The sequence below is a fragment of the Erithacus rubecula genome (assembly GCF_903797595.1).
Source record: "Erithacus rubecula genome assembly, chromosome: 3".
NCBI lineage: Eukaryota > Metazoa > Chordata > Aves > Passeriformes > Muscicapidae > Erithacus > Erithacus rubecula.
The window spans coordinates 46,824,218-46,839,918 of record NC_136689.1 but is presented as its reverse complement, the minus strand read 5'-3'; the positions used below and the strand labels follow the sequence as shown (position 1 = coordinate 46,839,918).

The 15,701-nt window shown below is 42.5% G+C and overlaps 1 protein-coding gene across 4 annotated transcripts in view; it reads right to left on the bottom strand.

Annotated features, from left to right (window-relative positions):
* The window catches only part of TRANK1 (tetratricopeptide repeat and ankyrin repeat containing 1), a 70,712-nt gene extending 59,546 nt beyond the window's left edge, over positions 1-11,166 (bottom strand). For all 4 annotated transcript variants that reach the window (XM_079302559.1, XM_079302562.1, XM_079302563.1 and 1 more), the window contains exons 1-2: positions 11,079-11,166; positions 785-919 (exon numbers count right to left, since the gene is read on the bottom strand). In XM_079302559.1, the coding sequence (XP_079158685.1) occupies positions 785-918 (134 nt within the window). In that variant the 5' untranslated portion in view covers position 919; positions 11,079-11,166. The remainder of the gene's footprint in view (positions 1-784; positions 920-11,078) is intronic.
* Positions 11,167-15,701: the final 4,535 nt, after the last annotated feature.

The window sequence follows — 15,701 nt, the reverse complement described above, 5'->3', positions numbered from 1 at the left end:
TTTTATTGAAAAAGGATCATACTTTATAGTTAGTGATATGCATAAACTAAAAAACTGCATGTATCTCCCACCTGACAAAATTAGAGGTAAAAAATAGTAGCAGTTAATAAAGATAATAAATATTTGAATATTGGCTATGAAATGTCTTAGAGATATCCTATTGATACCATAGTGATACCTGTAGTGATAATCCAACTTCTTCTGAAGCAGAATGCCAAGCCAAGGAATAAGGAAGTAGGAGGATTTAGCAAAAGCTCAGACCACCTCAATACACCTACATATGTCTCAGTGAAAGCCAACAGCCAGGAATGGGGGAAAATAGACAAATGAATGGAAGCTGTGGTATGGAAACACATTTTGAACACCAAAAAAAAAAAAACCTAAATGCATTTTAGTGTATTGCTATTTGAAGAAGACAACAGAAAAATCCACATTTAAAACATATGAGTGGCTGGTGTTAAATTAGATTAACAGGAGTGTTAATAAACAATAGTAATTAATATTTAGTACTTAAGATAATACTCAATAATAAATCATTAATAACACTAATAAACATTGATGTTTATGTAAAAGAATTCAGATTTAAGTCACTAATTAATCTGTCATATATATGTAAGGAATAGAACAACTATAAAACTGGTACACTAAAGAGTGTGAAAAAAAGATACAAGAAAATAAAGTGTTAAGTCAAAAAATAGAGTTTTGAATTAACTGTGCAACTGTACAAATTTACATATTTAAGGCTTGTCTTATGGTCTGCATCTCATAATTCAAGAATACTTACGGGACCCATTGCATTAAATAACCAAGCGTTTGTAGCGCTTCATCATAGTTTTTGATGGCCAAAGAGTAATTTCCATTTTTAAAATCCTGGTTCCCAGCTTGCCTCTTCAACTGTGCATATGCAATGGGATCCATGCTAAGGAAAAGCAAAAAAACTGACTTATGAGACACTTTTTTCCCTAAAATTGACTTAAATTTTCATTTTAGTTTTTGTAATTTTTGCATACTTGAAAAGAAGGACAAAAGAGCACATAATCTTTGTTTTCTGCAGTTGAATTAGTAAAATAGAGCTCTGGTGACAGCCTCATCTTTGCTGTTGAAGTCTCCTCAACTTTTTATCTACTTTTTAATAAACTTCAGCTAACCAGATCTACCACTGGTATGCATTTGCTTTCCGTTTTTATTCTTGGGTCTTAATCTGTGTCTTTTAAATTAAGATCCCAAATAACCACAATGTGTGAGCACGTACTCAATGCAGGAGGAAATATCTGAGAAATCAAACAGCATTTATATACTTAAGAAATACATGAAGCTATACATTTCAATTAATTAAAAACAAAGCTAATTTACTTGCTTTTTATTTATGAGTCTAGATACTCAACAATCCAATGTATACAGGACTGCTTAGAAACTTAATTACTGCAAGAAAATATTGTAACATAAATAGTGCTTGAGGACCTCAAATCAGAGTTAAGATAGTTATTAAAATAAATACAGGATGTGGCCAAGGAAAACAAAGGTTGATCAACTGGAACTTACTGAAAAACTAGTTCATCATTAAAATTCTAAACTCAAGAATAAAATATCATCTGCAAGATCTCTTGACAACAGAGCAAACTAGATATTTTTAAGTATATGAATTACAGATAAAGTAAGAAACCTTACTGAAGTATGTTCTCTGTAGTACTCCTCATGATGAGGCTGAAATAGTACTGTCTTGTGAGCAGAGGTATGATGAGGCATGCTACGGATGGCACTGCACTTCACAGTTATCCAAGCACAAAAAGCACTTGTCAGGCTCACAAGTGCACCAAGCAGATGGGAGAGCAGCAGCCCAAAACTCTAAGGAGGCAACAGCAGAAAAATTAGATGAAACCATAAAGCTCAGACCCACACTGCTTCAGGCAGATGGGAAATGACATGTCAGAAGTTATGTCTTCATTCTCCAAATAAACACTCCATGACGATGTCTGTAATCAAACCATCAGCTTACTAATTCCAAGGAAGCACAAAGAACAGACGAAATCCTGGATAAAAACTAAACTCAAGAAAAAGAGGTCACATCTACTTGGGGGAGGTATAACAACCAGTCATGCTAGAGGGGTAATTTTTACCTTTATTCATTAAATAATATTCCAAATTAAATCATCACTTTATTGAGCAATGTGCATATAGTATATCCTTTAAAAATACTACTTCTCCAGCCGGCCAATCAAGTTTACTCATGACATATTCAGGACTTCTTTTACACTGCATTGTATGAGCATTATTAAGGTGGAAAAAAGGAAAAAATAGAGCAACAGAATGAAGGGGGAAAAAAGTGCTAAAAGATGGTTCTGCCTCATCTTTTGTGTATTCTTTTAGATTTAAATTCCTTATCAAAAGAAAGCATGACAAATTATTTTCTAAATAATAATACCAAAATAGGTAAGCTACACAGGAGTTTTTTTCAAGTAAGAATACACATGAACTGGTGTTTTTCCAAATTATAGCTTAATTTCAGGATTTTTTCCTTTTTTAAAGAAAGCTAAGCTTCTACTCAGTGTGATGTTTTTCCCCAGAATTGTATTTTTATCTTATTTTTCTTTGGAATATACTAAAAGTACAAGTACAAATAAAAGGTATTTACAAGATATTTAAAAGATTATTTTTTCCACAATAGAGCAGAAGTAGCAATGAGCATTTTAAAAGGACTTTCCAATACATCCAGTGCTGAGAAATTTTGGAATTTAACTCCCTCTTCAGAAGGTGGCATGCCTTCCCCCTTCCAGGCAGCAGGAATTTTCACCAGAACATAAGTGCTCATCCTTTTCCAGAACTGAAGTTTCCCAGTCAAACTTCAAAGTGAAGATCGTTTAAAAAACTGGGACATCTGCTGCAGGCTTTAGCAACTATATTCAAGTTCGTAGACTCCAGAGATACATTTGGCATACAGATTTGACATCTATCTATGTTAATGATCCAAAAGAATTGTCATGCAGACTAGCACAGCATGTCTTGCCATCGCCCAACATCTTCCTGCAGCATAAACAATTTTAACTCAAAACCAATGGACTAACTGAGGGCCTATTATGTAAATTGTATTGAGTATGAGGAGCATTAAACAGAACTGTTGTCTACGACTCTGCCTTAACTGGCACAGGTAAAAGCTGCAGCTGTATCTGTATATAACTGGATATAGAAAGATTTTTGGGGGGTGAGTGCTGTGGGTTAACCCTAGTGGAGAGCTAAGTGCTTGCATCCCCTCACCCAAAATAAGTAAAACCAAAAAAAAACTGTGGGTCGAGATAAAAATTGCTCAGTAACCAAAAGATACCTGGAAGAAGAGATAAAGATAACGAAAGTGATGCAAAGGCAACCATTAATCACCTCCCTGACATGCAATGCCCATCCAGCTCCCAAGACAGAGAAGGCTAATCCCCCTAAGCCCCCTCCTCCCCATTATTATTGCTGAGCATTATGCCACACAGCACAGACTACCCCTACAGCCAGTTTGGATCATCTGTCCAGCTGTGCCCTGTCTCAGTTTAAAAGACGGTTGTCTGCAGCAGGAGCCTCCCTTGGAGAATGTAAACCCCCTCCCTCAGAATTATTATAGTTTTGAAACTATGTGGCTCTCAGGCAAAGATATGAGGACAAGAATAACAGTTATTTGCTACTATGTACACCAAGGCAAACAAAACAACAACAATGGAATTAGTAACAAACAGAACCAGGGACCTGTGACAGCCTTCTCAGCCGAGACAGGACAGGAGGGAGGAGAGGCTTTGCATCTCAAAGCCCTGGGGTGGTCGATCCCGGTGCCCTGAAGGACTCTGAAGAGCACTAAGCTGGAATGGCAGGAATGAGTAAAAGATCCCGGGCTGGTGGAGGAGATGTATCAGAGAGCTTTGCGGCAGCAGGTGAAACTGCCGGGATGTCCCGGCAGGGCAGGGGTTGTGGGACTCCAGAGCAGAGAAACCCAGAGTGGTGTCGAAGAAGTGGAGGGGATGCAGCAGCAACAGCTGGCTCCGAGCAGGGCAGGGAGAGGTGGGCTCACGACTCCCGGGTGTCACGATCTGCCCAACCCAAGCGGGGGTCATGATGGGTTCTTTTAGGGATCTCAGAGCGCAAAAGACACAGCAGGGGACAAAACCAGTTTACTTTTGCAGAAATGCACTTTATTTAGTGCCAACCAAAATGCGATAGGGGCATTGAGAGAGAGAGAGAGAGAGAGAGAGAGTGAGAGAGAAAGGGGTGTCAGGATTACAGCTACCAAGACGGGCAGACTTGTGGAACCAGCCAATAGATGTCTATTGCCGTCTGGGGAGACCTCAGGGGGTCTCCTTAAAGAAAGTCACTTTTATAGTCCTTTCCCAAAGCAAGTGGCTTCTGGCCAAAAGGTGGGAAGATTTATGGACTATTGTATGTGGAGATCGTTACCCTGAGGAACAGGTGGAAACAGGATGCTTCAAGGCACACCAAACCGTCTTTGACGTTAGGGACAAACGCAGGGTACCCCATACTGGACCAGCCCATTGTTCTTCCATCTGTGGGAGCTTTGTTGAGTCAGCGCCCCGTGACTAGCTGTCATGAGAAACCAGTCCTGGTAGGCATCACCTGCGGAACAGTTACTTGGCGTTCCTCCCATCCCTGGCCAGCACAGGCCTCAGGCGAGGGTCGTTGGGCAGAAACAGATGAGAGGCTCAGACAGACTCTCACACCAGGCACCCAAGCTGATGGTCACAGGTGCCTCTTCTAGGGAGGAAAGTGTTAATAAGGTCCCAGGGAGGAGGAGGAGGAGGAGCAGCAGCAGGAGCAGCAGGAGCAGCAGGAGCAGCAGGAGCAGCTCCGGGCTGGGTTATGACAAATTCCTTTCCCTAAGCAACAGCATCTCTGAGCGTAGCTGGAACAAGAGAATGAGCATTGCCCCTGCCCTCCTTTTACCTGGGCCCAGCCAACTCTTTGTTTTCTCAAGTACCATAAGTACCAGCAGTCAGCGTTTCTCAGCAACTCTTGGGAAAAATTCAATAGGTAAGAAGGAAAAAAAGAAACCTAACCCCCAACATGCCTCCTCCCAACATCTTGTGCACCCCAAACCTATTCACTGGGAGGCCGAGTGAAAAACAGAGAAGGCCCCAACACTGGGCAAACACTATTCAGCAACAGCTAAAACATTACTGTGCTATCAGCATTGTTTTGCTCACAAATTTAAAGCATCATACCGGCTCCTATGACGAAAATTTAACATTATCCAAGACAGACAGAGGTTCCCTCACAAAGCAGACATTTCTCCTAAACTACGGACTCTATGAAACACATAAAGGTGTGGGGACATCCTAAGGTCTGGGAGACCCTTCCCAGTGCATTGTTGAGACCTTATCATTCACAGAAAAAAAACAGAAACAAAAAATCAAACAGACAACTGTGTACTTTTTTATGACTCCTGAGACCACCAGCAAGAATGTGACAGCAAAATGAAGCACATTAATTTTCACTCATAGAATTAAAACAAAAGATTGTACAGCTAAGGCAGAAACAATCTACTCCAAACCCTACTCCTGCCAATGGTAAAAATTCCCATTTTCTTTAAGTGTCATCAACTCTTATGTTACTATTCTGGTCAGTGTCCCATGGAACTGCTTCATTCAGACTGCTGTCAGAAGCAGGGCAGTTTTAGAGTGGTTACAATGCTAAGTTTTGATTCCTCTCACTTCAGAAGATAATTTTGAAAACACAAATGGAGACTGCCCAGAAAAGCCATTTGTCACTATTGAAAAGTGTTGCACTCCTTACTCCAGCTATGGGTCTCAAGAGACCAGCTTTCTGAACATCTGAAGCTGGCAGTGCTAAAAGCTTTAGAAATCTGAGAGTGAACTCAAGCCATTGGTTTTTCTGTTTGCATCTGCTTTGCACATTTTAAAAAGAGAAATTGCATGACACTGTTTAATTCACAGAAAAAAAACATAGGTCTTCACAGTCATGTTTTTAATTCTTTTCTATCCTGAAAGTTAAGCTTTAAGGATCCATCCCTATGGCATTACTCAGTGGTAGAATATTTTTATTCTCCAGGCACGGCAGGTTTCCATAACGCAAGGAATAAATGAAGTACAGCAATGTAAGGAGCTCTGCATCTGAATTAAAGGAATGGGGACAAATAAGAATCCTCCTATTTTCAGGAAATCTGACTTTTAAAGACCCGTGCCTTCCTCAGTCTATTATGCAGGAAAATCATTCCTTCTTCCTCCTTAACCCAAAAGGCAGACATTACAAATTGGAAATAGGTAGGGAGAGAAAAAGTCCAACAATGCATTTACACTGTGGCTGAGTTACAACTAAATACATTTCATCAGCATTAGAATAATTAATGTTTTCTCAACAGGAAACCTCAGGGTTCCATTAGCTCTTGTTCAACAAAAGCATGCTGGCACCAAGAGCATGATGCCGCCAAGACAGAACTGTCACCCCTTCTGCTATACCAGAGGGACACCTGCAGCTGCATGCCCACCATTGGCATGATCTGTGAAGGCAGCCCTGCAGTCACCCAGCAAAAGGACATTTCATTCAGGTCTTCCAAATGACATTTTCTTCATGATCTGATATAGACATATGTGAATGTCAGAGCAGACCCAGTTAATGAAGAAAAATACAGGCCAAGAAGGCTGTAAGTGTCTGCAACTACAGCAGCGCTATGCCTGCTAGCCAGTTTTATCTGTTTTCCCGACAACAGCAGACACTAAAGATGTGTTTAGAGAACACAGTCTCCTTTCAGTGTGCATAAGCCTAACCTTGATGGCGAAAAGCAGGGAAAAATATTACTTCTCTCAGTTTTCCAAGGCATGCTGAAAATGAAAAATCAAATGAAAAATCTGGAGATCACCTATACTTTCAGAGGAGATCCTGAAGAAACAGCAGAGACAAAAATGAACAGCTTAGAAATGACCAGGCTACAAGCAGACACATTTGAAAATCTCATGTAGAAGAGAGGAAAGAAGTTGAAATTTAGACGTGGACATCCTCATGGATTTGTTTAGTCTGAAAAAGGTCATAGCAGCATTTGTGACTATGTGAACAATATTTTAATCAAACGTTCAGCCAGTATCTCATGAAGAGAGATATTGAAGAAGACAACAATGAACGTGAAGATCTCATATTCAGCCCTCATTTTGGAGAAACTCAAATGAAGAGCCTCTAATTTAGACACCTCATTATCAGACATCCCTATCATTAGAGATATATTCAGACAGACAGAGATAGCCTTATCTAGATAGATTCTCACTCAGTCCTACAAAACAAGAAAAGAAATTATATTCTGTAAGAAGTCACCTTGACAGATTTGTACCCGACCTTGGAAGTGCCAAAAACCCTTTGCTCCCAATAAAAGCCTGCATCACTTGGAAAATAATGAATGAGATTCTAGAACAGATTTCGATTAGGTTAGGGCAAGCAGAGAATTTTAGGGATAGCTTCTTATCAGAATGTTGTCCTGAACGCAGCACAAACTGGACCACATGAACTTTGTTTACTGCTTCTGGGCTCTATGGCCAGTTGGCATCCTACAAATCACAGTACTCCAAAGATAAAGACATCATGCATCTCTGGAGCTGTTTGCTTCTAAAAAGACAAAGAAAACCATTTCCCAGTGAATAGAGAGAACATTTTATCAGGTTGTTTCAGTCTGAACTGGAGACCTGTACACAACCTCCATCACAGGCAACCATCAACACCACTTCCAGAATTTTGCTTCTCTAGATACTCTTCCTTCCTAAGTTTTCAGGCAGAAACAGTATTAGGGGAATTCAGGCTACTGTTCTGTAGCTTCACCGATGCAGTACCACACCGAATCAGCACACCTTGACAGCATAAAGCATCTCTCACTATTGAGAAAGAACTCTCACCTGACCTGGGTCTGCAGGCAAGCAATATATCCGCACTTTGGAAGCCAGCTGTGAGACTTCTAACTTCTGGCTGTATTTTCAAAAGATGTTAAATGGCTGGGGTGAGAGAGACAGAATGAGACAGAACATCTCAGGCTGCTCTTCATTTTATACCAAACTTTTCCTTGGAAAAGTGCTCTGTAGTAAACCAATGATTGTAGGGGACAGACATTGTCAGAAATAAGACAAACATCCTTATCAACATTTGGCAAATGCAGCCCAGGATGCAATTAGCACAGATGTCTCAAAGGCCTGTTAACACCTCAAATACCACATCCAAACCAGAAAGGGAAGATTTGTGCAAGCTCTGAATGAAACAAGGGGTATAAGCAGAATACACAAGACTGAGCTAGGGCCCTTTTCTGGGCAGAACTAGCCTGAATGACCTCCCAAGGTGGTCCTTTTTCAGATTACCACTGTATGTTGCTTTCTAATTGTGCAAACTGCCAGAAAGGAATTGTTATTGATAGGCCACCTGATGTCTCCAACCAAACTCACAGCTGACACAGCTTGGCAGCTCACTTTTTCTTCAGATGCATGACCACCAAACAGGACCACAGAAACAAGACCCAAACCCAGTCAGAAGTTGGGGCAGTCTTGCTGACAAGCAGAAATCCATGCAAAACCTCAAGAAGTGGACACTGAAATGTTACTAATCTTTAGAGCAGGGATTTGTGGTTTGAAAGGTACTAGGCAAGGAAGTGGCATAACAAGGAAATGGACATTAGAAACACATCACTAGGAACAAGACAACACCTTTCACAGGAGGAAATGGGTGCACGCACCCCACGACACCAGCTCTGTACCTACTTAAGACCCTAGGAAATGAGAGTTTCACACCCATGGACAACAAAAACAGACCAACATGACGCTCTATGGTGTGGAATATCCCTTCAGACAGCTTGGGTTAGCCGTCCCAGTTGCGTCCCCTCCCAGCCTTCTGTGCCTTCACACAGCCTCTCCACTGGTGTGACAAGCTGAAAAACGCTTGACTTAGGATAAGCACTGCTCAGCAACAACAAAAACATCAGTGTTTTATCAACATTATTCTCATCCTAAATCCAAAGCACAGCACCGTACCAGCTACTAGGAAGAAAATTAACACTATCCCAGTCAAAACCGGATGACACCTCAGAACATCCTTCCTCCTTTCCTTGCAAACTGAACTCAGGCCAAGCACATGTGACCAGCCTTCCCTGAAGACTGTTTCACAGCTTACAGCAGCAACAGCTCTGGCTTTGCTCCCCAGCACATCCTGTTTTGTTAAGGGAAACAAAATAGGCTTCTTTGCCTTCAGCTTCAAATGATTCTTCCCTCTTTGTAACCTACCAGTAATAAGTCATACCTAAGAAAACGTACGGTTGAGTCATGTCATTTCAAGAACCACATCTGTTTATACATACAAATACCTATGATTTCCAGTAAATTAAGAAAATACATTTCCCATTTTATATAAAAAAATAATGCAAAAGCATGCTGAATATTGTGTTTGTACAGTGTCATTACTGTGTCAACACAAAAACCACTAAAACCTCACAACCACAGGAAAAGTTATCTTTCTGTCTGTAATAACAACAATCTTGAAATCCCTAGTGTAGCTCAGCCATACAAGACCTAACTCAGTCCAAGAGAGAGTTGTTTACACTCCTGCAGTTGTTTGCTCAGCCTGGCAATGTTCCTGCCATCATCATCCTGCTCTTCTTTGCACTGGTGTGGCCTCACCTTGAATACTATGTGCAATTTTGGGCACCACAAAATAAAAAATACATTAAGCTGTCAGAAAGCATCTAAAGGACACCACAAGGGTCGTGAAGGGTCTGAAGAGGAAGCTGTATGGGGAGCAGCTGAGGTCACTTGGTCTGTTCAGCCTGAAGGAGACTGAGGGGAGATCTCTTTGCAACTTCCTCATCAGAGAAAGAAAAGGGGCAGCACTGATCTCTTTACTCTCGTGACCAGCCACAGAATTTGACGAAATGGACTGAAGCTGATTCAGGGAAGTTTTAGACTGGATATCAGAAAGAGGTTCTCCAAGGGAAATGGTCACAGCACCAAGCCTGTCTGAGTTAAAGAAGCATTTGGACAACACTTTCAGACATATGATGTGATCATTAGGGTGGGTGTCCTGTGCGGGTCTGGGACTTGGACTCAATGATCCTGATAAGTCTCTTCCAACTCAATATTTCCTATGAATCTATGACCGGCTAAGAGAAACAGCAACAAACAGCCTTCGTACTTCCTTTGTATAGATTCACTCCAGAGGGTACTGACACTGGAATGAGGAAAAAAACAAATGAAAAACACCCCAAGACCAAAACACCAAGACTGCCCTAACATCAAGGTTTTAAAGCTTGTGCAGTACATAGCCAATGCCTGACAAATTTAATTGAATGTTGTTAAAAAAAACACTGATATTCCCTCTGGCATGTTTTCATAGGAAAGCAACAGCTCTTCCCATTCGCAATAAATCTGAAGTTAATTCTCTGTAAATCATTAGAAAAAAGCTGGTGAAAGATCCTCCTGCATTTATTCTTCTGCAGTGCACACTTTGTTCAAACTCCTTTCCAGTTGAAAAAGTTTGTTTTGATAAGTGACCACTCCACGACCTTGTACAAGTGCTTTTCAGAGAAAGGATCCAAAACCACCGAAGACAAAGTTTCGCTCCGGGTTATGCTAAAGGAATTCTCTCTCTTCTTTGCAAGAACGAACACGGCATCACATCTCCCCCAACTCCTACGCGCCAAGCACACCACTCCCAGATGCGTGGCCGGAGCAAGAATGCACTCTTCTCATTTTCCTTCAACCACCCCCCACATTCCCTGGCAGGCTTCCCAATCAGCACAGCCACCCCCGCTACCCACACGCCAAATCCCGCATTCACGCTCCTCGTCAGGGCAGTACATCCCCCCTCCGGAACTGCTCCAATATGCAGGAAGCTCCCACCAGCTCCACCGAGACGAGAATCCACCCCCAGGAGGCCTCGGCTGCCGCCGCGCTGCACGAAGCATCGATGGAGCAGCGCAGGAGCCGCGGGCAGCTCCCGACGCGGCGGCTCGCCCTCCGCACCCCTGCATCCTGCACGGACCGAGGGGCGGGTGGCCGACAGCGGCGCTCCCCTTACCGGCGAGAGGGTACAAGAGGTGGCCGAAGAAGCACACCTACCTGACTGCCCGTCCCCAGCCGCCGCCGCCCGCTCCGCTTGTCGCCCTTAAACCCTCTGCCCCGCGTCCCGCCCCCGCCGCTCGCGTCACTGTGGGAGTGGGGGAATCTAAACAAATCCACGGCGCTCGGGGAATCGAAACGAGACCGTCCCGCCCGTGGGGGATGTCGTCCCACCCGTTGCCCCGTCCCGACCCGCAGCATGGAATGTGGCGGGGTGGGAGGTACCGTGCGTCCGTCTCAGTGCGGGAACGTTCAGGAAGTGGCTCTGGAATGGCTCTGAGCTACCTCCGTAGCGGGAAGTGTATAGAGTGCCATTTTTTAAAATGTCGTAGCCGTGTCTTCAGGATACTTGGAAAACCAGCGTTCGTCCGCGCAAGGGGCACCCCCGCGTCCTGAGGCGCCGTCCTGTCCCTCTGGCTTCTCACGACAGCCCCCGCTCAGAGGAAGTCGTGGCTCGTTTGGTCTTCCACCGTGCAAGGATTGTTGCCCGATGCCCAAACAAAACACAAACTAACAGAGTTAGTTTATGCGGTGCTTTATTCAAGGGCCCGGGGAAACCTGTGGACTAGCGTCCAAAATCAGGATCCCGCAGTTCCCCTTTTTTGTCAGGTTTTTATATCCTTTTACAAAGTGGTCTACGTACAGAAGTACACATTCTTCAAGACAATACAGCTACATAAATCTTGTAGATATTATTCCTAAAAGTCATAAATTCTACATGCTTGTCTACTCAAAACTGTAGGCTACCCCCCTTTAATCCCCCTTGCTTGTCTTCCCACCACCAGAACCCTTTATCATTGATTATACATTAACCTTTATCGTTTATTATTTCATTGTGTTCTGCATGCTTTACTAGATCCTTTAATTATTAGTTTGTAGTTCTTAGTACATTCCCAGGCCTGTTTCCCAGGCCTGTTTCCCAGGGCCCGCTTGTGAACTGCTGCTTTCTAAGCCTTAGCATAACTACTGCTATTGCTATATCTACATTAATTCTTTTTCTCGTTATTTCGGTATCAACTCCCCCCTTTTGAGCATTCTTCAGATTTTCTGCAAGGATGCTCAATTCTTCAAGTAATGGTTTCTAAGTAGGATGGTGGGTCTTCTCTTCGAATTGGCAGGATTACTTCTTTCCAGGTTAGTGCTCTCATGACACGTCGAGTATGAGTTCCTTCTCTGGCAATCATTCCTAAAAGACATCTATACATAATCATGCAGACTACAATAATCAACACAATCATTATTACATATTGTACAATTGATGATATCCAACCAGAGACCTGGATTCCTAGGGAGCTAATTAGTGCTCCTACCCAATTATGTTCAGCTTCTTCCTGGACTTCATGCACTTTTGTTTCAATTTGTTCCAATTGACTTATGTCCTTTTCTACTTCTTCTGTGACATTTGGGATATGTACACAGCAATGATCAACCTTTCCTTGGAGGTATCCACAGACTCCGTGTTCTTTTAATAAGAGCAAATCTAATGCCATTCTATTTTGGGCTGTCATTCTTGTTGTTGCCTGCAACTGTAAGTTTAGATCCCTAAATCCTTTCTTTGTAACTGCAGCTAACCTCTCAGTTTGTCCCAATAATTTGTACAGCATCTCCCGGTTTCTATATGTAGAAATTTGTGCAAACAGGGATTCCAGTACCCATCCAAATTTAACTCCTGATGAGGGTTCATGCCATTCATCTTCATCTCCCAGTCCTAGTTCTTCTGCCACCTCATTTGTTTCTCTCTTCGTTCGTGACTGTATCTCTTTTTGTGTTAATTTAGACTGTTTCCAGAAAGGGCAGAGCGTAGGGACCCCTAACATAATCTGTGACTGGGCCGTTAATGGGCATATGGGTAGTCCATTGTCCGTGCCCCATTACCCACACCGAATGCCCTGGACTCCTGACGGTAGTCGCCTGACAATCTTTCCAAGCCCCCTTTATTTCACCTGTTATTGTATGATTATATCTTTGACATTCACAGCCTCATTTTAGTAGTATCCGGACTGGCACTAAACCAATTTGGGATTCAGGGTTATCACATGTGATGATTTTGCTACAATTCCAGCTAGGTATGGGGGTCATTCAATCCCGTCTTACTACTTCAGTCCCTAACATTCCTAAATGTTCTTGTTCCCTTTGGCGTGACCATTCGACACATCAATGTACTGGTCCTATGTAGCTGTAAGATTCTAACAAGCTGGGACCCCAAATCATTTTCCACTGTTCCCATTCTTCCCTCCCTTCTTGACATACTATCTCATAAGAATATTCAGTGACTGGTTTTTGTCTTTTTTTCCTTATGTCATAAGAACACCATCCTACATCCTTGAATCGGCCAATTTTTGAATAAACTGCATTTGGTAATTTTAGGCATTCACTCCTTCGTCCCGGCGATGACCATTGCCCTCGAACTGTATGGGTTTCCTCTATCATCTTAGTATGATTCCGCATCACTTTATTACATCTTTTTGTCCCATTTATGGTTACTGGAGGCATTTCCCCAACGGGAATGATGCCCCATGGTATTGGATCTCCCACCGCTTTAGGTAAAGGTAAACATGCAGTGATGGACGTAGTATTTTGTACTTGCCCAAAATCTCTAACTAATCCCACTATTAAGTTTTCTTGTCCCAATTCTTGTTGTGTTTTTCCAACTTCTGTCACATGTCGTACTCTCCTATTCTCTTTCATGTATACCATGATCATTCCATGTCCCCACCAATCACCCTTCGCTATCCAACACCAGTAATTTCCCATATCATTTTGCTGGACATCTTTTATAATTAAAACTAATGTTTTTGCTCTTCGTTCAATTTGATACTTTTTTCCAGATTCCAGATTCTTCTTATACCACCACCCGTAACTATCAATTTGTTCCCTTTCAATTTGGCAACTAAGAATTACTTCTTTCCCTTTCACAGCCAAATACACTCCATTTTGTGGCTTTATTCCTTGGTTTGAATGAGTAGCAGACATTGCTTGCCTACGCCCGTAATTTCCTGCCAGCTCACACTCGACTATACATAAGTATTCTTCCTCTGTTTTTCCAATTCTAGGGTTTGTTATATTCAACCATGCTCTTCCTACCAAACCGTTCACCCACCAGCTAGTTCTATTTAGTACTGGTTCCCATCTCTGCTCTTTGTTTTTCCTTTTCCACCATTTAGCTTGTATTGTTTTGTGATAGTGATGTTTGAGGCTAAAAGTACAATTGATCCTAAGTGAAGTTCCATCCCACATATCTACCTGTGCACTGACTGGTATTACCTGCACCGAGTACCCACTTCGGGTTTCATTCTCTTTTAGAATATCTACATTTATTTTTCCATAATCAAAGCTTTCTCTAATCCACATAATACATGAGAATTGTCCTACCTGATCAGCTTGCATATAAGATATCATCAATGTGGTGCTACCTCTTTGCTGTTCCATATCCCAAAGTGTCACGATCCCTTCTGTAAATACTTCATCTGTGGTGATTTGTTTCCAGGCTGCATTTACTTCTTTTAATCCAGCTCTCTGGTTGTTAGAAAACAGACAGGTTAAATTTACTCCCGCACTTTCCGGCACTATTACATCTGGCTCCAGAACTATGATTTTAACAAACGCTTCTCCCACCTGCATTATGCAGACTAATGTTAAAAGAACTAAGGCCTTGCCCTGAACACCATTTTTGTTGCTGACAGAGGCTGTCCTTCCCATCCTGACGGGACCTTCTTGATTCGAGTGTAGTGAATCCAATTTTCGATCCCTTGGACTTTCACTGCTGTGTAGGTAGTCATGATCACCTGGTGAGGACCGCCCCATACTTCTTTCAAGGGTTCCGTATTCCAGTTCTTCACATATACTTGATCTCCTGGCTGGATGTCATGGACAGGATTTTCCAAGGGCAGAGGCCGGTTCCACTGCAATGCTCCTCGCAGCGCTGTAAGGATTTTATTTAGAGACAAAATGTAACTCAACAATACTTGATCTCCTACTGCAATAATACTTTGTGTCTTTTTCCTAATTACTTAAGATCAGACAAAGTATCTGCATAGATTAGAACGGATACAAAAGAGGCTCTTTCAGGTCTCAGGTTTATTCCATGGTGATGGTATGGCAGGAAAGAGGGAGATTCTCTCCGGGAGAGGGGTATTTAGGAGAAGGGAATGGGAGTGGTTTTGGCTGGCAGCCAATGGGGTAAGGACACAGGGGGTCTAGGTTCAGAATACGGAAACTCTAGGTGGGCTACAAGGTCACAGGGGAAGGTCACAGGACAGGAAGAAGGACAGGGAGCCAGGCATCAACTGGAAGGGATGGACAGAGGTATGCTGAATCATTCCCTTTACCTCATTACAACATCCTACTAATTGAGGGTCCCCTTTGTAGGCTGCAGCATGATATGGCTTGCCATACAAAATTTCGTATGGACTTACTCCTATCTTTTCTCTGGGTTTAATCCTGATTCTTAGCAAGACTGGAGGTAGTGCCTGAGGCCACTGTATCTTCGCTTCCTGACAAATTTTCTTAATCTGTCCTTTTAATGTCTGATTCATCCGTTCTACTTGGCCGCTAGATTGTGGTCTCCAGGGCGTATGGAGATCCCAAGCTATCCCTAATACTCTGGCTACCTCTTGGACTATT